Source organism: Coregonus lavaretus (assembly GCF_964263955.1).
Source record: "Coregonus lavaretus genome assembly, chromosome: 14".
Taxonomy (NCBI): Eukaryota; Metazoa; Chordata; class Actinopteri; order Salmoniformes; family Salmonidae; genus Coregonus; species Coregonus lavaretus.
In genome coordinates, this window is record NC_140001.1 from 19349543 (window position 1) to 19372189 (window position 22647).

The 22647-nt window shown below is 42.2% G+C and overlaps 1 protein-coding gene across 1 annotated transcript in view; it reads left to right on the forward strand.

Annotated features, from left to right (window-relative positions):
• Positions 1 to 5179: 5179 nt before the first annotated feature.
• LOC311140932 (adhesion G protein-coupled receptor D2-like) overlaps positions 5180 to 22647 on the forward strand; it is a gene marked incomplete at both ends in the record, with an annotated part of 32684 nt that continues 15216 nt past the window's right edge. The window contains 16 exons of the mRNA XM_084176200.1: positions 5180 to 5224; positions 5483 to 5543; positions 5739 to 5975; positions 6125 to 6754; positions 7888 to 8013; positions 8294 to 8388; positions 8637 to 8936; positions 11327 to 11438; positions 12697 to 12831; positions 13835 to 13943; positions 20338 to 20443; positions 20887 to 20942; positions 21060 to 21186; positions 21318 to 21421; positions 21902 to 22004; positions 22245 to 22398. Coding sequence (XP_084032326.1) covers positions 5180 to 5224; positions 5483 to 5543; positions 5739 to 5975; positions 6125 to 6754; positions 7888 to 8013; positions 8294 to 8388; positions 8637 to 8936; positions 11327 to 11438; positions 12697 to 12831; positions 13835 to 13943; positions 20338 to 20443; positions 20887 to 20942; positions 21060 to 21186; positions 21318 to 21421; positions 21902 to 22004; positions 22245 to 22398 — 2500 coding nt within the window. The remainder of the gene's footprint in view (positions 5225 to 5482; positions 5544 to 5738; positions 5976 to 6124; positions 6755 to 7887; positions 8014 to 8293; positions 8389 to 8636; positions 8937 to 11326; positions 11439 to 12696; positions 12832 to 13834; positions 13944 to 20337; positions 20444 to 20886; positions 20943 to 21059; positions 21187 to 21317; positions 21422 to 21901; positions 22005 to 22244; positions 22399 to 22647) is intronic.

The following is a 22647-nucleotide window of genomic DNA, read 5'->3' on the forward strand; positions in this document are numbered from 1 at the left end:
TAGAATGATGCTCTAGCTATACTGTTTACACAGAAGGTGGACAGCGACACACACTTAGAACCTCATTAATACTCTTCATAAACCTGTTGAAAATTATTAATAGTCAATACAGATTATGATAATCTACACTGTACATTTTCTTCAATGAACTGAGGAATTTTAAACAATCTGAAGGTGAAAGAAGTAGCCTGTTGGACATCTTCAATCCTTCAATACAGATGTAGGATCTTAACTTGATCACCCTGTTGCAGGAAAAAAATTCTGCAATGCAGGACATTTAGAACTTGGACTGTATTTGAGGTTTAAAAAAGCTTCTGAAGTTTGTAATTTCCACTTTGACATTTCAGACTTGATTTTCGCTTACGATGTGTCAACCTCTACAAAATTGTCCATGAATTATAATCCACATAATAATTCACATTTCCTGTTGCTGCAGGATTATTTTCCTGCTGTAGCAAACTGGCTCAAAATAAGATCCTAAATGCATATAAATTATATTGTTTAAATTGTTCCAAATGCAAACTTGCAAAAGACGCTTACATGTTCAAACCAATGTGTATGGTCTGGATGAGGGGGGGTGGCCGCAGGCTGCTGTTCAGACAGCGGATTAAGGGGGAAGGAGGCGAGAGGTGCCCAGCTTGGTGCAGCAGCAGCAGCAGGCTTTGTTGATCTGGGTCTGTGGTGTGGCTTTCAGTCTGTGGGTTGGTTGGTACCCAGGAGAATACTAATGCAGCTCTTTGTCTTCCAGATCAGTGTACACTGGGCATTAGATTAGTGGCTTTTGTGTGGGGGTCTTACACTCAAGTACATGTGTGTGTGCTTGGGGCCACACGGGAGGATCCCTCTACTAAAACCAAAAACAGAGAGTGGTCCATACTATTTATTTCATTTCATATTCAGTACAGGTATACAGTGAGGGAAAAAAGTATTTGATCCCCTGCTGATTTTGTACGTTTGCCCACTGACAAAGAAATGATCAGTCTATAATTTTAATGGTAGGTTTATTTGAACAGTGAGAGACAGAATAACAATAAAAATATCCAGAAAAACGCATGTAAAAAATGTTATAAATTGATTTGCATTTTAATGAGGGAAATAAGTATTTGACCCCCTCTCAATCAGAAAGATTTCTGGCTCCCAGGTGTCTTTTATACAGGTACCGAGCTGAGATTAGGACCACACTCTTAAAGGGAGTGCTCCTAATCTCAGCTTGTTACCTGTATAAAAGACACCTGTCCACAGAAGCAATAAATCGATCAGATTCCAAACTCTCCACCATGGCCAAGACCAAAGACCTCTCCAAGGATGTCAGGGACAAGATTGTAGACCTACACAAGGCTGGAATGGGCTACAAGACCATCGCCAAGCAGCTTGGTGAGAAGGTGACAACAGTTGGTGTGATTATTCGCAAATGGAAGAAACACAAAATAACTGTCAATCTCCCTCGGCCTGGGGCTCCATGCAAGATCTCACCTCGTGGAGTTGCAATGATCATGAGAACGGTGAGGAATCAGCCCAGAACTACACAGGAGGATCTTGTCAATGATTTCAAGGCAGCTGGGACCATAGTCATCAAGAAAACAATTGGTAACACACTACGCCGTGAAGGACTGAAATCCTGCAGCGCCCGCAAGGTCCCCCTGCTCAAGAAAGCACATATACAGGCCCGTCTGAAGTTTGCCAATGAACATGATTCAGAGGAGAACTGGGTGAAAGTGTTGTGGTCAGATGAGACCAAAATCGAGCTCTTTTGCATCAACTCAACTCGCCGTGTTTGGAGGAGGAGGAATGCTGCCTATGACCCCAAGAACACAATCCCCAACGTCAAACATGGAGGTGGAAACATTATGCTTTGGGGGTGTTTTTCTGCTAAGGGGACAGGACAACTTCACCACATCAAAGGGACGATGGACGGGGCCATGTACCATCAAATCTTGGGTGAGAACCTCCTTCCCTCAGCCAGGGCATTGAAAATGGGTCGTGGATGGCTATTCCAGCATGACAATGACCCAAAACAAACGGCCAAGGCAACAAAGGAGTGGCTCAAGAAGAAGCTCATTAAGGTCCTGGAGTGGCCTAGCCAGTCTCTAGACCTTAATCCCATAGAAAATCTGTGGAGGGAGTTGAAGGTTTGAGTTGCCAAACGTCAGCCTCGAAACCTTAATGACTTGGAGAAGATCTGCAAAGAGGAATGGAACAGAACATCTCCTGAGATGTGTGCAAACCTGGTGGCCAACTACAAGAAACATCTGACCTCTGTGATTGCCAACAAGGGTTTTACAGAGGGGTCAAATACTTTTTTCCCTCATTAAAATGCAAATCAATTTATAACATTTTTGACATGCGTTTTTCTGAATTTTTTTGTTGTTATTCTGTCTCTCACTGTTCAAATAAACCTACCATTAAAATTATAGACTGATCATGTCTTTGTCAGTGGCAAAACGTACAAAATCAACAGGGGATCAAATACTTTTTTCCCTCACTGTATGTACTCACTGTAAATTTCTATGTATGCTGTTCACTTTTGTGCATCTAAGAAGAAAGTATATGTTACATAAAGTATGTTATACACTGAGTATACAAAACATTAAGAACACCTGCTCTTTCCATGACATAGACTGACCAGGTGAATCCAGGTGAAAGCTATGATCCCTTATTGATGTCACTTGTTAAATCCACTTCAATCAGTGTAGATGAAGGGGAGGAGACAGGTTAAAGAAGGATTTTTAAGCCTTGAGACAATTGAGACATGGATTGTGTATGTGTTCCATTCAGAGGGTGAATGGGCAAGACAAAATATTAAATTGCCTTTGAACTGGTAGTAGTATGGTAGTAGGTGCCAGGTGCACCGGTTTGTGTCAAGAACTGGAATGCTTCTGGGTTTTTCCACGCTCAACAGTTTCCCTTGTGTATTCAGAATGGTCCACCACCCAAAGGACATCCAGCCAACTTGACACAACTGTGGGAAGCATTGGAGTCGACATGGGCCAGCATCCCTGTGGTACGAATTGAGGCTGTTCTGAGGGCAAAAGAGAGGAAGCAACTCAATATTAGGAAGGTGTTCTTAATGTTTGGTATACTCAGTGTATATATAGAGTAACCTAAATAAAGTAACCTAAGTAATTCATTATCATCTGTAGTGAATTACATCTCATTGACTATGTAATGTACTGATACACTATATATACAAAAGTATGTGGACACCCCTTCAAATGAGTGGATTCTGCAATTTCAGCCACACCCGTTACTGACAGGTGTATAAAATCGAGCACATAGCCATGCAATATCCATAGACAAGCATTGGCAGTAGAATAGCCTTATTGAAGAGCTCAGTGACTTTCAACGTGGCACTGTCATAGGATGTCACCTTTCCAACAAGTCACTTTGTCAAATTTCTGCCCTGCTAGAGCTGCCCCAGTCAACTGTAAGTGCTGTTATTGTGAAGTGGAAACGTCTAGGATCAACAACGCGAAGTGGTAGGCCACACAAGCTCACAGAACGGGACCGTCGAGTGCTGAAGCGCGTATCGTCTGTCCTCGGTTGCAACACTCACTACCGGGTTCCAAACTGCCTCTGGAAGCAACGTCAGCACAAGAACTGTTAGTCGGGAGCTTCATGAAATGGGTTTCCATGGCCGAGCACCCGCACACAAGCCTAAAATCACCATGCGCAATGCCAAGCGTCGGCTGGAGTTGTGTAAAGCTCGCCGCCATTGGACTCTGGAGCAGTGGAAACGCGTTATCTGGAGTGATGAATCACGCTTCACCATCGTCCGACGGACAAATCTGGGTTTGGCGGATGCCAGGAGAACGCTACCTGCCCCAACTTAAAGTTTGGTGGAGGAGGAATAATGGTCTGGGGCAGTTTTTCATGGTACGGGCTAGGCCCCTTAGTTCCAGTGAAGGGAAATCTTAATGCTACAGCATACAATGACATTCTAGACGATTCTGTCCTTCCAACATTGTGGCAACAGTTTGGGGAAGGCCCTTTCCTGTTTCAGCATGACAATGCCCCCGTGTACAAAGCCAGGTCCATACAGAAATGGTTTGTCGAGATCAGTGTGAAGAACTTGACTGGCCTGCACAGAGCCCTGACCTCAACCCCATCGAACACCTTTGGGATGAATTGTAACGCCGACTGCGAGCCATGCCTAATCGCCAAACATCACTGCCCGACCTCATTAATGCTTTTGTGGCTGAATGGAAGCAAGTCCCTGCAGCAATGTTCCAACATCTAGTGGAAAGCCTTCCCAGAAGAGTGGAGGCTGTTATAGCAGCAAAGGGGGGACCAACGCCATATTAATGCCATTCGACGAGAAGGTGTCCACATACTTTTGGTCATGTAGTTTACCTTAATGTATACAGTACATAGCAGCAACAGACAGTAAGAGTGGTGCAGAAATGCTTGCCACCCTGCTGGTCTTGATGAACTCTCCGTGCCAAAGGCTTGGCACTGTTTGCATTAGTAGGGTTCTTTAAAAAAATTGCCCTATTTGCATGACACAGCATGCTACTGATTCAAGAGCGCCGAGGAGTGTGGTGGTGGGGGGGGGGCAGAGGGTGACTGTTGGAGGCAGAGGGTGACTGTTGGACAGAAAGGCAACGGACAGCACTCCTCACAATGCACAGCAGAGACTCCTCCATAGAGGCCAGTTAAGCAGGAGATGCTGGAGGCTAAAGCTGCTGGACAGTGGACGAACTGACTGGACTGGACACAGGTCAGAGGACACGCAGGAAATCAGAGTAGTGGTCATCAGGATTTAAGGAGAGTTAAAGCAGCCTTGGAGTAGCACTAGGCATTGAGAGCTGGAGTCGGAGCAGTCTGTTCACTACGAGTCTACAGAAAGCCCAATTACACAAATAAGGGGACATCACTTGGTGCTGTGTGGGTCTGGGGTAACTTTTATGTGTGTTATACGGTAAGATAAGCATCCTATCGCTATTTTATTTGAAGTGGTTCTCTTTGAAATATACACAAAATATAGTATCATATTTATAATACTTCAAATATTGTTTATACAGTATGTTTTTGCGCTGTGTTAGTCATTGTATTGATGAACAGATGTGAATTGGTCTTTGATATGAATACAGTATGATCCATTGAAGAAACCTAAATGCTGAAAGGGAGAGGCCAGTTAGCATTGTGTTTTGTTCCAGCTGTGGAACACTGAGACGTAGAGATGACTGGAGCCATGCTGCCTGGGGTTCTGCTCTGTTGCATAGTGGTAATGTCTATTCCTTTCTTATATATAAAATGAAATAATTTGGAAAATGAATCCATTCATTGTTTTAAGCGTTTTACTGTAGAAATTAATTAATTTATTGGTAGATCTAAGTTTGATAGGCTAAACACAACGATTCATTTGACTCCATTGTTCTGCTTGTTTCTATACTGAGTTCATAGGAGAAGTACATATCAAGGATATTACATGTCAATGCCATAGCCAAAGAATAAAGCAGTGTAAATGTTTCCTCTACTGTAGGTGCTGTGTGAATGTGAGCCAACACAGCCAGGGCCAGACAAAGGAGAGATGGACACAGACGGTGAGTTCTGGAACTGTCAATGACTTTCAATGCCATGGCAGCAACTCTTACAACCTGATGTATGATGCTTGAATCTCTTTAGGATATCATGTCTGTTCCATGTTGTTTCCATAGAGATTTGCTCAAAGAGATTATAGAGGTGTTCCTGTAAAGTGTGATCCACGCCTATTTGTGGTTTTGTGGTCATAATGACAGAGGGCAGTCTGGTCCATCAAACATCAGACTGGGTGTTCCAGCTGGTCAACGTATCCCTGGACCTCTCCCAGGCAAGGAGCTTCTGCAGCGGCCAATTCAGCTCCCTCACCACCTTGGGCCAGCCTGAAGACGAGGAGGGAACCCTGGAGCTCCAGAGGCAGGCAGGCCTGCATGGACCCATGTGGGTCAGGGACCCCAACAGACCAACCAGCAGGCCTCTGGCCCTCGCCAAACAGTGTGAGTTTAGCAACTACAACACCTATGTCTTGATGCCATGTTGCATTCATCTCTTCCACTCTATCAAGTTGTCTATAGACACCTTGGCTTTGTGTTGTGATCAAGGCCAACATTGAGAGTGATGATCTCCTTCTGTCTCTACCTGTTAGACATGCTCTTCCAAGCCCTGAACTTCCCCAGGGACTCTCAGGAGGGCTATGGCCGTGTCAACATGATGTTTCCGGCCCTGCCAGCGGTGAGCGTGTGTGTCCGCGTGCAGTGGGACCCCCAGTGGGACCAGGTGTCCACCATGTACTCCTACGCCGCACCTGTCTTCACCAATGAGTTCCAGCTGCGCGGGCAGGTGGACAGAACAGGACGCATTCTGCTGGCGCTCATCGTCCACGGGCAGCACCGCCCCTACAAGGCTTCCTTCCCCAACGATGGGGCCTGGCACCACCTCTGTGTTACCTGGCGCAAGACTGACGGCCACTGGGCCATCTATGTGGATGGGGAGAGAGGGGCCATGGGCTCCGGGACTGACACACCCAGGGATATGCATGGAGATGGCATACTTATCCTGGGGCAGGACCAGGACTCATTCGGAGGGAACTTCACTGAGCCCTTCGTAGGGAATATCACAGATCTGAATGTCTGGGACACATCCTTGGAGCAGAGGCAGTTCCGTGCCCTGAGCGGCTGCTCGCCTTTGACCCAGCAAGCTATCTTTACCTGGAGTATTGATAATATGACCCGTCACCCAGTGGTCAGGGAGGTGTCAGCCATGCTGTTCTGCCCAGGTGAGACTGCACCAACACTCTCACAGCAATGAGAGATCCCTACATAAAATATAGCCATAATCTGATCTGCTCTCTTTTATTGGATGTGCTTTTTATCAGTGCTTTTGATTCGAGGTTGATATATTTTTTGTTTGATTTAATTGTCATCTTAGCAGTTGAATCTTGTCCATTTAAACTTACTATCTGCCCTTTTGTTTCACATGCCCCTTGTGGTCTCTTGCTCCTAGTCAAGTAGCCTATTTTACATTGAAGAAGGATTTGTTCACACACAAAATTCAGCATGCATTATTTGGGTGGCCTCCTGCAGATTTAAAATCAGAATGTAGGTCTTTTGATTCTTTCACATAGCTTTTTTATTCTGATATGGTACCTCCTCTATTGGGCTTTCTATCACAAACCTATTGTCCTTCTTCCAGATCAATCCGTTTCTATTACTAATCCAATACTGAGGCAGTGGTTAATGTTCCCAGTCCCCCGTCAGTTGGTTGTTGAATCATTCTGGGTGATCTACCTCTAAAGAGGTCAGTTAAGCCAGTGGCTGTCTGCCTGAACACATCCAGTATGTCTGTCTGAGAGAGATGCATGGGGGAGAGGAAACTGGTTAGCGTGGTTCACTGGCTAAAGGCCATCTGGAGGGCAGAGGAGGGGGATTCACGCAAGTATGAGGTCTGTGCTTTACGAAGAGAATGGAGCTCTACTCAATAGTGAAAAGCAACAAAACGTTTAACTGTCATGAAAAAGAAGGGATTCCATTTCTGTGAGTAACAAGTTGACTGGCTTTTTGTTGGCAGCCATTCTCAGTAAAAATGTCAAACACGGTCAAAATAATTGCAAGGAATTGTCTGTCTTTTTCAAAGGTTGTTGAATATTAATATGAAAATATGATGGTCTTTCACTTATACATGTAAATTGCTTTAGATTGCGAACATGTTATGCTACAGCATGCTAAATTAAACCAAATACTTAGAGGACTATGGATTAAACAAAGGTGTCACAAAATCAAGAGCTCACTTGATACAAATAAGTCATTTAAATGTATTTCTATTAACTTTAGTAGAAAATAAACGGATTACGTAGTTACTGGAGCTGTCTCATGCTGTGTGTCTGTGTGTTGTGTTGTGTTGTGTGAGCAGCGGTCCACAGGCAGAGGGAGATGCAGGGCTGCAGGGCTCTAGAGGGCTGGTCTAGCCAACAGCTCCCCCTGTACAGCTCTGCAGACTGCTCCACCACACTGCCCTTCATCTGCAGGACCAGCAGGGGTGAGTCAACCACTACCTAGACTGCCACTACATAGGCCTAGACCATTACTTACATACTGTAACAAACATGGCTATCACAGTACTTACTACATGACTCTTTACTGTACAACAATAACATGTATATATCTGAACTGACTAGTGAAACGAATTTAGCATCACATTAGGGAAAATGATTGAACATGAATAGTTGTGACTCTGTACAATGTTTGTAACTAAATACCCTAACAAAACATCAGAGAGGAAACATGGACTGTTTCTGACACATGGCTCTCTGTTACAGAGCGCTATGTTAAGATGAAGGAGTTGAGTGAGTTTCAGAACTCCCATCCCAGTCCCTTCATGAACCACCTCATGCAGCTCTCCAATGGAACACAGGTAAAGACTGATTACTATAAGTCATTGGTTGCCTGTCAGGATTAGGACATTTACGATTGATCTCTAACTTACTCAACTTGACACAGCAATTTAAACTTTGTTCTGTCAGAAAATGATGTCCAATTTTGTGTGTGTGTGTATGTGTGTATGTGTGTATGTGTGTGTGTGTGTGTGTGTGTGTGTGTGTGTGTGTGTGTGTGTGTGTGTGTGTGTGTGTGTGTGTGTGTGTGCGTGCGTGCGTTCATCAGGGCATGGAGGGTGTGATGGGGGAGCAGCCAGGGGGCCAGATGAGCTGGGGTCAGGTGTCCAGTCTGCTCAACATGTCCAGGCAGGCCCTGGAGGATACCAGGGAGGGGCTGCAGCCTGGGGACATGCTGTCCCTGGTCCAGCTGCTGGCGCGGGCTGCAGACGTGCCCACAGACATGGCCAAGGAGGGCAACCACAGCCGGGCCACCAACAGCGCTGGGGAGCTCAGCCACACCTTCATCACTGTGGCTGACAGCATCATCAGCCAAGACAACGCCCCCAAGTGGCAGGCCATCAAACAGGTATCAATCAATTATTCAAAGTGGTTTACGAGGCCCTGTGTATATCAGGTACCAGAGGCAAGCTACAACAATGACTGGGAACAGGTGGAGGCAGAGATAAGGTGTTAGGAACTTGACTAATGGAGCATGATTTTAGCATATCTCCACTAGAGGGCAGTAAGATGGATACTGTGAATGACCGAGAAACTATCAAATGAATGGTTGTGCTTAGCTAAATTAGTTAGTGTACATGTACAGAACACATAAAGCTGAATCTTGATAAAGCTTAATTGTACATATACTAAGTTTAATCTGTTCTAAATGCATGAATATCTAGCGTAACAATAAACAGGTCTAATTTGTAAATAGATGCAGCACTTTTTCACAGACTACAGTCGTGGTCAAAAGTTTTGAGAAGACACAAATACTAATTTTCACAAAGTCTGCTGCCTCAGTTTTGATGATGGACATTTGCATATACTCCAGAATGTCATGAAGAGTGATCAGATGAATTTCAATTAATTGCAAAGTCCCTCTTTGCCATGAAAATGAACTTAATCCCCCCCAAAAATTCCACTGCATTTCAGTCCTGCCACAAAAGGACCAGCTGACATCATGTCAGTGATTCTCTCGTTAACACAGGTGAGAGTGTTGATGAGGACAAGGCTGGAGATCACTCTGTCATGCTGATTGAGTTAGAATAACAGACTGGAAGCTTTAAAAGGAGGGTGGTGCTTGAAATCATTGTTCTTCCTCTGTTAACCATGGTTACCTGCAAGGAAACATGTGCCGTCATCATTGCTTTGCACAAAAAGGGCTTCACAGGCAAGGATATTGCTGCTAGTAAGATTGCACCTAAATCAACAATTTATCGGATCATCAAGAACTTCAAGAAGTGACGTTCAATTGTTGTGAAGAAGGCTTCAGGGCACCCAAGAAAGTCCAGCAAGCGCCAGGACCGTCTCCTAAAGTTAATTCAGCTGCAGGTTCGGGGCACCACCAGTGCAGAGCTTGCTCAGGAATGGCAGCAGGCAGGTGTGAGTGCATCTGCACGCACAGTGAGGCGAAGACTTTTGGAGGATGGCCTGGTGTCAAGAAGGGCAGCAAATAAGCCACTTCTCTCCAGGAAAAACATCAGGGACAGACTGATATTCTGCATAAGGTACAGGGATTGGACTGCTGAATACTGGGGTAAAGTCATTTTCTCTGATGAATCCCCTTTCCGATTGTTTGGGGCATCCGGAAAACACCTTGTCCGGAGAAGAGAAGGTGAGCGCTACCATCAGTCCTGTGTCATGCCAACAGTAAAGCATCCTGAGACCATTCATGTGTGGGGTTGCTTCTCAGCCAAGGGAGTGGGCTCACTCCCAATTTTGCCTAAGAACACAGCCATGAATAAAGAATGGTACCAACACATCCTCCGAGAGCAACTTCTCCCAACCATCCAAGAACAGTTTGGTGACGACCAATTCCTTTTCCAGCATGATGGAGCACCTTGCCATAAGGCAAAAGTGATAACTAAGTGGCTCGGGGAACAAAACATTGAAATGTTGGGTCCATGGCCAGGAAACTCCACAGACCTTAATCCCATTGAGAACTTGTGGTCGATCCTCAAGAGGCGGGTGGACAAACAAAAACCCACAAATTCTGACAAACTCCAAGCATTGATTATGCAAGAATGGGCTGCCATCAGTCAGGATGTGGCGCAGAAGTTAATTGACAGCATGCCAGGGCGGATTGCAGAGGTCTTGAAAAAGAAGGGTCAACACTGCAATTATTGACTCTTTGCATAAACTTAATGTAATTGTTAATAAAAAGCCTTTGACACTTATGGAATGCTTGTAATTATACTTCAGTAAACCATAGTAACATCTGACAAAAATATCTAAAAACACTGAAGCAGCGAACTTTGTGAAGACCAATACTTGTGTCATTCTCAAAACTTTTGACCACGACTGTATTATGATCTCTGATATATTATATTTCTTACATTAAACTTCATATGAAGCATGTATACTATATGTATATGTATCCTAGTGGTAGCCATATGATAAGTGTTCATATTCATGCAGCGCTCGCTTCCTCCACTTCACTCACCTCCCCTCTCCCAGGCCTTTCTATCCTCCAAGGTCACAGCAGCACAGTGCAGCCAGACTGAATGTATTAGAGCAGCTAGAGAACTGATACAATGTCGCTTTTCTCACCCACATAGCACTGTTTCACTCACAGTGTCTGCTCTTACCCAATAACTACAGCCAGGAGTCTCCTGACCAGCTGACCAAACTCTGTGTACTAGTTATAGGCCTAATATCCTGGTCAGATCACGTGGCCAGGTGAAACTCCTGGCCCTACCAATGACCAGTATATTGCTATGATGAACCCCATACCCTTATCCCTTCCCTGGGCCCCAGGTGGTGAGTGGACCGATGGCTGTGGTCAAGAGTATTGACCGCATGGTGACCAGTCTGAGCACTCGGCTGATGGCAGAAACTGACCGTCTGCTCATTCACAGCTCCAACATCAGTAAGTCACTTACAGTACAGTACATTCTCTAGACTTTTAGAGTGTGTTCTGTGTGCTTATGAAAGGCTGAGAGAGTGGACAGAAATACTACACAAAGCAATATTGAACCGATAACATCTTCCAGTGGCTAATTCAGAATTGGTTTGATATCCCTTTGTGTATCCACATGAAAAAATACTACAGTTTACTATAGAATATTACAGTACTTAATGTAGAATTCTGTAGTAAACTGTAGTATACTGTTGAATACTATACTACACACTTTAGTATCCCTCAATCCGCAAAAACTATATTAAATACTACAGTAATGTCCGCAAAAACACTACAGTAAATACTACAGTATAGTACAATCTGCAAAAACATTACATGGATTACTATATTATATACTAGTTTTATTTTGCTACATTATTTATACTATAGTAAACAGTAAATACTACAGTATGCTACTGTAAAACACCACAGTGAAAACTACAGTAAAGTCCACAAAAGCACTACAGTGAATGCTGTAGTATGTATACCATAGTATACTTAAGCAATAAGGCACGAGGGGGTGTGGTATATGGCCAATATACCATGGCTCAGGGCTCGAACCAACCAGTTTATACTTAAGCAATAAGGCCCCAGAGGTGTGGTATATAACCTCACAAACCCCCAAGGTGCCTTATTGCTATTCTAAACTGGTTACCAATGTAATTAGAGCAGTAAAAATAAATGTTTTGTCATACCCATGGTATATGGTCTGATATACCACGGCTGTCAGCCAATCAGCATTCAGGTTTCGAACCACCCAGTTTATAATATAGTATTTTTTAATGTGGGTAATGTGTCTACTGCTATTCAGAGAAATCTAGACCTTTTTTGGACCCCGCCACATGAGCTTCATGCTTGTTCTTACCTTTGTTCTTATAGACCTACTACTTCCTAACACAGGCATCTTCATAGACTGCTACAATACAATGTTATTTACCAACCGCTATGGAGCACTTAGCTGTTCCTCTTACTGTAATACAAAAAGGACAGATAGGCCTGCACATTATGTATGCTCCTTATACCACCTTTAATTACAACATTCCTATCCACAGTGGATTTTCATCAGGTCACAGGTGGTAGTATATAGGAGCATATAGTGACCAGGCCTTTCTGTCCTTTACATGTATACTCATTAGCCCAGCACTTTTTGTAGGATGTGCTGCTGTGACTACAACCATTCCTCTTACTATAGTTAATTCCACTGAGAATAGTTATTTATGTCATTCAGAGCTGGAGGTCCAGCAGCAGAGTCTGGGAGAAGGATCTAGCGGGTCTAAGTTCTGTGGTCCAGTGGTGGACAGCGACACCAACATAGACTGCATCTCAGTCCCCACGCAGAACATTCAGGATCTCCATGACAACGGTGAGAGACATCCCTGAGAGCGCTGTACTGTCTGTAGCTGTACTGTCTGTAGCTGTACTGTCTGTGGCTGTACTGTGTCTAGATGAGAATCTGCACTCCTTCAGTCATAGCCGACTACTTTACAGTCTCAACCATGTATTCCTCTAACACTAAAAACAGTAGTAGTCGGCGATGTAGTGAAGCAGGATTTTAAAAGACATACCAAGAATTTATCAAGCACTGTTGTACAAAACATTAAGAACACCTTCCTAATATTGAGTTGCCCTCAGAACAGCCTCATTACGTCGGGGAGTGGACTCTATAATGTGTTGAAAGCATTCCACAGAGATTCTGGCCCATGTTAACTCCAATGCTTCCCAATGTTGTGTCAAGTTGGCTGGATGTCCTTTAGGTTGGTGGACCATTCTTGATACACACAGGAAACTGTTGAGCGTGAAAAACCCAGCAGTGTTGCAGTTCTTGACACAAACCAGTGCGCCTGGCACCTACTACCATTACCCCATTCAAAGGCACTTAAATATTTTGTCTTGCCCATTCACCCTCTGAATGAACGAATGAACAAATGGCACACATACACAATCTATGTCTCAGTTGTCTCAAGGCTTAAAAATCCTTCTTTAACCTGTCTCCTCCCCTTCATCTACACTGATTGAAGTGGATTTAACATGTGACATCAATAAGGGATCATAGCTTTCACCTGGATTCACCTGGTCAGTCTATGTCATGGAAAGAGCAGGTGTTCTTAATGTTTTCTACACTCAGTGTATGTACAGGTACACACTTGTCAATGCACAGTACAGACAGTATGTTTTCATCCATTTGCAGTACCAGGTCCTTGACTTCATACAACTATTCACAATCTATATTAGCTGGCTATTGTGAGACATAATATTGATCTGTGTTTCCACTTTGTGCTGCATTGTTAAACTGACTAGTGTTCTTAGAAGAGTCACTGAGTTTGGTTACTGGAGATGTGTTGTTTATGTGGATGTTGTATGAGCAGGCTTCCAGATGGTGACTGTGGTCAACACGTGGTACAGTTCCCTGCGGCCTCTCTTCAGCTCAGAGGAGAACATCACCATGTTTCCCATCGTCACCGACGGCATCCAGAGGTATGGAAGACGAGAACTCTGAACTTTTTTAGACTAGGGTGACATTGAGTAGGCACGAAATAAGAAGAAATAATTTGAAACAGGACAAGTCTTTTTTCATGAATTACTGTAGATATAAATCAGTCCATTAAGAACATTCATTTTCATTATTGTATGGGACGCCTTTAAATGTGCCTTTAGAGGCCATGCAATTCAGTACTCATCTCGAAAACAAAAGCAATTTAGGTCAAAAGAGCTTATACTAACAAAGGAAATAGAAGGTCTAACAGAACAGATAGATGGCAATAAAAACTGTAACAAAGAGGCTCAGAATAAATTACAGGAAAAACAAAAAGAAATGGAAAAACTTATTCAAGAAAGATCAAGTGTAATATATTATAAAAATATAGCAAACTGGATGGAATATGGGAAAAAATGCGCAAAATTCTTTTTTAAATCTTCAACCAAAAATAATTTAATGAAACTGGTTACAATTGACGGAGTCACCCATGATTCACCAAATGATATTTTGAAGAAGGAAACAAAGTACTTTAAGCATATGTTTTCGTTTCAGTCGCCTCCATCTCCTCTAACTGAAGCTAATTGTAGAGATTTTTTTTCTATTAATAATGTAAAATTAACAGCCATACAGAAAGACTCACGTGAAGGTGAAATTACAGAGGAGGAACTTCTGGATGCAATTAAAGACTTTAAGTCTGGGAAAACTCCAGGGTTGGATGGCATACCAGTCGAGGTATACCAAAACTTTTTTGATATACTAAGAGGACCGTTATTAGCATGTTTTAACCACTCCTATGTAAATGGTAGATTATCAGACACTCAAGAAGGTCTGATTTCATTATTACTGAAACAGGGTACAAGTGGAAAATATAAAGATCCAGTCCATAAAAAAAATTGGAGGCCCCTTACACTTCAGTGTTGTGATGCAAAAATTCTAGCAACATGTATAGCGGATATAATTAAAAAGGTATTGTTGGACATTATTCATTCTAATCAGACAGGTTTTTTACATGGAAGATACATTGGAGATAATATAAGGCAAGCACTGGAAACAATAGAACACTATGGAAAATCTGGGAAACCAGGCCTGCTTTTCATAGCAGACTTCAAAAAGACATTTGATAAAGTACGACTGGGGTTTATATATAAATGCTTGGAGCATTTCAATTTTGGAGAATCTCTTATAAAATGGGTCAAAATCATGTATAGTAACCCTAGGTGTAAAATAGTAAATAATGGCTATTTCTCAGAAAGTTTTAAACTGTCAAGAGGAGTGAAACAAGGTTGTCCACTATCGGCATATCTATTTATTATGGCCATCGAGATGTTTGCTATTCAAATCAGATCCAACAATAATATCAAGGGATTAGAAATCCAGGGCTTAAAAACAAAGGTGTCATTGTACGCTGATCATTCATGTTTTCTTTTAAATCCACAACTAGAATCCCTCCACAGCCTCATAGAGGATCTAGATACATTTTCTAACCTCTCTGGATTACAACCAAATTATGACAAACGTACTATATTACGTATTGGATCACTAAAAAATACAATTTTTACATTACCGTGTAGTTTACCAATAAAATGGTCTGATGGTGATGTGGATATACTCGGAATGCATACAGTGCTATGAAAAAGTATTTGCCCCCTTTCTAATTTTCTCTACTTTTGCATATTTGTGATACTGAACGTTATCAGATCTTCAACCAAAACCTAATATTAGATAAAGGGAACATAAGTGAACAAATAACACAACAATTACATATTTATTTCATTTATTTCATAAACAAAGTTATGCAACACCCAATTCCCCTGTGTGAAAAAGTAATTGCCCCATTACACTCAATAACTGGTTGTGCCACCTTTAGCTGCAATGACTCCAACCAAATGCTTCCTGTAGTTGTTGATCAGTCTCTCACGTCGCTGTGGAGGAATTTTGGCCCACTCTTCCATGCAGAACTGCTTTAACTCAGTGAAGTGTGGGTTTTCAAGCATGAACTACAGGAGAATGTCAGACCATTTGTCTCTGAGCTGAAGCTGAAGCACAGCTGGGTCATGCAGGAAGACAATGATCCAAAACACACAATCAAGTCTACACAAAAATAGCTAAAAAACAACAAATTGGACGTTTTGGAATGGCCTAGTCAAAGTTCAGACCTAATCCCAATTGAGATGTTGTGGCAGGACTTGAAACGAGCAGTTCATGCTTGAAAACCCACACGACACTGAGTTAAAGCAGTTCTGCATGGAAGAGTGGGCCAAAATTCCTCCACAGCGACGTGAGAGACTGATCAACAACTACAGGAAGCATTTGGTTGGAGTCATTGCAGCTAAAGGTGGCACAACCAGTTATTGAGTGTAAGGGGGCAATTACTTTTTCACACAGGGGAATTGGGTGTTGCATAACTTTGTTTATGAAATAAATATGTAATTGTTGTGTTATTTGTTCACTTATGTTCCCTTTATCTAATATTAGGTTTTGGTTGAAGATCTGATAACATTCAGTATCACAAATATGCAAAAGTAGAGAAAATTAGAAAGGGGACAAATACTTTTTCATAGCACTGTATCCCAAAGGAAATAAATGATTTCACTCCAATACATTTTAATAGAAAGTTAGCAAAAATAGATAAGATCTTGCTACCATGGAAAGGTAAATACCTGTCAATTTGTGGAAAAATCACCCTGATTAACTCTTTAGTATCATCCCAGTTTACCTATTTGCTTATGGTCTTGCCTACGCCTAGCGAACAGTTTTTTTAATTATATGAGAAAAAAATATTCAATTTTATTTGGAACGGCAAGCCAGTCAAAATTAAACGGGCCTATTTATATAATGAATATGAATTCTGAGGACAGATATTATTAAATATTAAAGCATTAGACCTATCACTAAAAGCTTCAGTCATACAAAAGTTATACTTAAATCCGAACTGGTTCTCTAGCAAATTAGTAAGATTGTCTCACCCAATGTTCAAGAATGGCCTTTTTCCCTTTATTCAGATTACAACCTCTCACTTTCAGTTATTTGAAAAGGAAATCATCTCCCAAATATCACTATTTCTAAAACAAGCCATAGAAAGTTGGTTGCAATTTCAATTTAATCCTCCAGAAACGACAGAACAAATAATGCAACAAATATTGTGGTTAAACTCAAATATACTAATTGACAAAAAAATTGTTTAAAAAAGGTATTATCTTTGTAAATGATATCATCGGTAGGACTGGTGGAGTTATGTCGCACATGCAGCTAACAAAAACATATAGAAATGTCTGCTCTACCCAAAATTACAACCAAATAATTGCAGCCTTACCGCAAAAATGGAAGAGGAAAGTGGAAGGGGGAGAAAGTAAGGAACTTGTCTGTCGGCCTTGCATTAAAGAACATCATTGGTTAAAGAAAACTGTGATAAATAAAAAAGTATACCAGTTTCATTTAAGGACCAAAGGATTGACAGCCTTCCCATACAGATTGAAAAATAGTTGGGAAGAGATTTTTGACGTACCGATCCCATGGCATAGTGTTTATGAACTGATACGCAAAACAACACCGGATTCAAAACTTAGAATCTTTCAATTTAAATTATTATATAAAATTCTTGCTACCAATAGAATGTTATTTATATGGGGGATACAATCTTCCCAGCTCTGCAGATTTTGCTGCGAAGAGACAGAATCATTAGATCATTTGTTTTGGTACTGTCCATTTGTAGCCTGTTTTTGGACACAGGTCCAGGAATGGCTAAAGGATTGCAATATTTACCTGGAGCTAACCTTGCAGATAGCATTACTGGGTGATCTGAAAAGTCATAGTCAATCAATCAATAATATAATAATACTTTTAGCAAAAATGTTTATTTACAATCTGTAGAAACAATGAGAATAGAAAGGTTCAGAACTTTTGTAAAATATCACTGTACAGTTGAAAAATATATGGCAAATAGAAATCCTATATGGATGGTGTTAAGAGATAGATGGGTGGTGTTGAATGGAGTTGAAGGATGGGACTAATAGTAACTAACAACAACTAATAACAAAATAACTAATTATGTAAGCATACTGTGTCCATAATAAATTGTAGGTTGTAGGTTGGGAGCTTTTGTGAAAGAGCACAGTTAGAAAGATATGGCATATACAGTGGGGGAAAAAAGTATTTAGTCAGCCACCAATTGTGCAAGTTCTCCCACTTAAAAAGATGAGAGAGGCCTGTAATTTTCATAATAGGTACACATCAACTATGACAGACAAATTGAGAGAAAAAAAATCCAGAAAATCACATTGTAGGATTTTTAATGAATTTATTTGCAGATTATGGTGGAAAATAAGTATTTGGTCACCTACAAACAAGCAAGATTTCTGGCTCTCACAGACCTGTAACTTCTTCTTTCAGAGGCTCCTCTGTCCTCCACTCATTACCTGTATTAATGGCACCTGTTTGAACTTGTTATCAGTATAAAAGACACCTGTCCACAACCTCAAACAGTCACACTCCAAACTCCACTATGGCCAAGACCAAAGAGCTGTCAAAGGACACCAGAAACAAAATTGTAGACCTGCACCAGGATGGGAAGACTGAATCTGCAATAGGTAAGCAGCTTGGTTTGAAGAAATCAACTGTGGGAGCAATTATTAGGAAATGGAAGACATACAAGACCACTGATAATCTCCCTCGATCTGGGGCTCCACGCAAGATCTCACCCCGTGGGGTCAAAATGATCACAAGAACGGTGAGCAAAAATCCCAGAACCACACGGGGGGATCTAGTGAATGACCTGCAGAGAGCTGGGACCAAAGTAACAAAGCCTACCATCAGTAACACACTACGCCGCCAGGGACTCAAATCCTGCAGTGCCAGACGTGTCCCCCTGCTTAAGCCAGTACATGTCCAGGCCCGTCTGAAGTTTGCTAGAGTGCATTTGGATGATCCAGAAGAGGATAGGGAGAATGTCATATGGTCAGATGAAACCAAAATATAACTTTTTGGTAAAAACTCAACTCGTCGTGTTTGGAGGACAAAGAATGCTGAGTTGCATCCAAAGAACACCATACCTACTGTGAAGCATGGGGGTGGAAACATCATGCTTTGGGGCTGTTTTTCTGCAAAGGGACCAGGACGACTGATCCGTGTAAAGGAAAGAATGAATGGGGCCATGTATCGTGAGATTTTGAGTGAAAACCTCTTTCCATCAGCAAGGGCATTGAAGATGAAATGTGGCTGGGTCTTTCAGCATGACAATGATCCCAAACACACCGCCCGGGCAACGAAGGAGTGGCTTCGTAAGAAGCATTTCAAGGTCCTGGAGTGGCCTAGCCAGTCTCCAGATCTCAACCCCATAGAAAATCTTTGGAGGGAGTTGAAAGTCCGTGTTGCCCAGCGACAGCCCCAAAACATCACTGCTCTAGAGGAGATCTGCATGGAGGAATGGGCCAAAATACCAGCAACAGTGTGTGAAAACCTTGTGAAGACTTACAGAAAACGTTTGACCTGTGTCATTGCCAACAAAGGGTATATAACAAAGTATTGAGAAACTTTTGTTATTGACCAAATACTTATTTTCCACCATAATTTGCAAATAAATTCATAAAAAATCCTACAATGTGATTTTCTGGATTTGTTTTCTCATTTTTTCTGTCATAGTTGACGTGTACCTATGATGAAAATTACAGGCCTCTCTCATCTTTTTAAGTGGGAGAACTTGCACAATTGGTGGCTGACTAAATACTTTTTTTCCCCACTGTAGAAGCAAACCGGATGGACATCATGAAAATGATTGGAGAGGTTGAGAGTAGAAGAAGTTCAGGAGAAAAAACAAACAAAATATAATTATTGTCAAATTGACTGTGTCCATAAAATGTATATAGTAAGTATAAGCTGGAAGTAGAGGACTAAGCATTGCTGTTCACTAGTTTACTCCAATTAGGGAAAGGGTGGTGGGGTTGGAAAGTAATAAAGGGGAATATATATATTTTTAAAAGGATGTATGTATGTATGTATGTATATGTATGTATATGTGTATGTGTATGTGTGTATGTGTGTATATATGTATGTGTGTAAATATGTGTATGTGTATATGTATATGTATGTATATATATAGAGATATATATATATATATATATATATATATATATATATATATATATATATATATATATATATATATATATATATATATATAAAACATGGGGGATTAGAAGTGATGCAGACAATTACATTAATGGAAGTTACAATCTATCTGCAATATTAAGCTGATCTACCCCCTAAAAAAAAAGAATTATATTTCATTTTCCATTAAGACTCTTTTTCCATTAGTGCCTACTGAGCATGATCCAGTGTTGATATCCAGCCTGATGTGTGACTGTCCCCATTTGGCCTGTGCTGTGCTATGTGTGTCAGGTACCTGGGCACCATCCTGGGCTCTTCTGTCATCTCTACTACAGTCCTGGGGGACGGACAGCCTGTCAGTATGGCTGTACGCTTCCAGCTCCAACACAGAGCTCAGGTTAGGACCTCAGTCTCACACTCACATGGACTCTATTCCTCTTTATAAACTGGCTGGTTTGAGCCCTGAATGCTGATTGGCTGACAGCCGTGGTATATCAGATTGTATACCACGGGTATGAATAAACATTTATTTTTACTGCTCTAATTACGTTGGTAACCACTTTAGAATAGCAATAAGGCACCTCGGGGGGTTGTGTTATATGGCCAATATACCACGGCTAAGGGCTGTGTCCAGGCACTCTGCGATGCGTCGTGCATAAGAACAGCCTTTAACCGTGGTATATTGGCCATTTACCACACCCCCTCGTGCCTTATTGCTTAAATATACTATATTCCTCTTCCTCGTTCACAGAGAATATGATATATGCCCCTTGTTCTACTCCACAAGTTTGTCCTTTACTATAAGTGTGAAATTATGTCCCGTTCCATTGATTCCTTTAGAATCCTGCAGGGACCGTGTATGACCCCGTCTGTGCATTCTGGGACTTTGATCTGATGTGAGTATAATGACAGCAAATGTTCTACCATTACATCAATAGAAATCAGTGTTCGATTTATTAGTGTAATGGTTACCGTACATTGTTATGAAAGTGTAAACTGTTGTCCCCCTCTAGGCCAGAGGCTGGGGGGTGGTGGTCTACTAGAGGATGTGAGGTCGTCTCTAAACAGTACGGCTCCACTGTCTGCTTCTGCAACCACACCACCAACTTTGCCCTGCTGATGCAAGTCTATGAAGTCCAGGTAAAGGTCCATTCTATCCTCCACAATTCCTCCCATCCTCATTGTGAAATAGTGCACTCAATAGAGAATAGACACTTATAGTCACTATAGTTTCAGATAAATATCTATGTGTGTGTGTGTGTGTGTGTCAGAGGAGTCCAGAGAATGAAAGAGCCCTCCAGGTGATGACGTTCATCGGCTGTGGCGTGTCTCTGTGTGGCCTACTCTTCACCTTCATCCTCTTCATCGCTGTGGGGTGAGTGGTGCTCTGCTTCATCGCTGTGGGGTGAGTGGTGCTCTGCTTCATCGCTGTGGGGTGAGTGGTGCTCTGCTTCATCGCTGTGGGGTGAGTGGTGCTCTGCTTCATAGCTGTGGGGTGAGTGGTGCTCTGCTTTATCACTGTGTGGTGAGTGGTGCTCTGCTTCATCACTGTGGGGTGAGTGGTGCTCTGCTTCATCGCTGTGGGGTGAGTGGTGCTCTGCTTCAGCGAAGAATCTACTAGCATGTGGAGAGTACAAGACACGTGTTTGTTTGAATGATTATTTCTGTCTGTACATTGTCTTCTTTACCATGCTGAGCAGACCCATTGCTGCTGTGTTTAGTATTTATGTATGATGACTGACTCACAGACTAGCTGTATGTTGGTCTGACCTTGATCATCTCTCTGTGTCTATCTCCATTCTCCCCTCTCCCCTCTCCCCTCTCCCCTGTCTGGCCTGGTGTGGTGTGGGTGCAGAGTTCCTAAGTCTGACCGCACCACTGTCCATAAGAACCTGATCGTGGCTCTGGGGATAGCTGAGCTGCTGCTTATGTGCAGTGACTGGGCCTCTGCTAACAAGGTGGGACTCTTTACATACAGTAGCTCTGTCTGTCTTCAAACATCTCATTCTCTATATGGTTATGGGTACTATGAAGTAAAGGAGGGCATAGGGTCAGAGATTCATGTGCCTGTAGGCTTTTATCTGTTTCGGTCGTTGAATGTATGATATGACTCCATTCTCTTCTCTAGACTACAGTACTATGTGTGTTACTTAAGTGGTGGACAAGTATGTCAATGCTCTGTACCTCCTGTCCACTAGGGGGCGTGTCTGGTGGTGACGGCCTTGCTGCACTTTTTCTTCATGGCCTCCTTCTCCTGGATGCTGGTGGAGGGGCTGCTACTGTGGAGTAAGGTGGTGTCTGTCAACATCAGCGAGGACCGCAGGATGAAGATGTACTACTCCATAGGCTGGGGTAAAACACCCTACAGAAATAACACAATGTCCCCACACAGTACTCATCCAGTCACACAAGACCCTGGCCTATATCCTACAGTACATACAAGCCCAGTTTGTGCACAGTGCTGTCTGGAACACAGCTCATCTACATTTACATTACATTTTTAGTCATTTAGCTGACGCTCTGTTTTTTTGTTTGTTTAGTTTTTTGTTTTTTTTCATCAGGCTAAAGGCTGTGTTCCTACTGACCATATTGGAAGAGTGT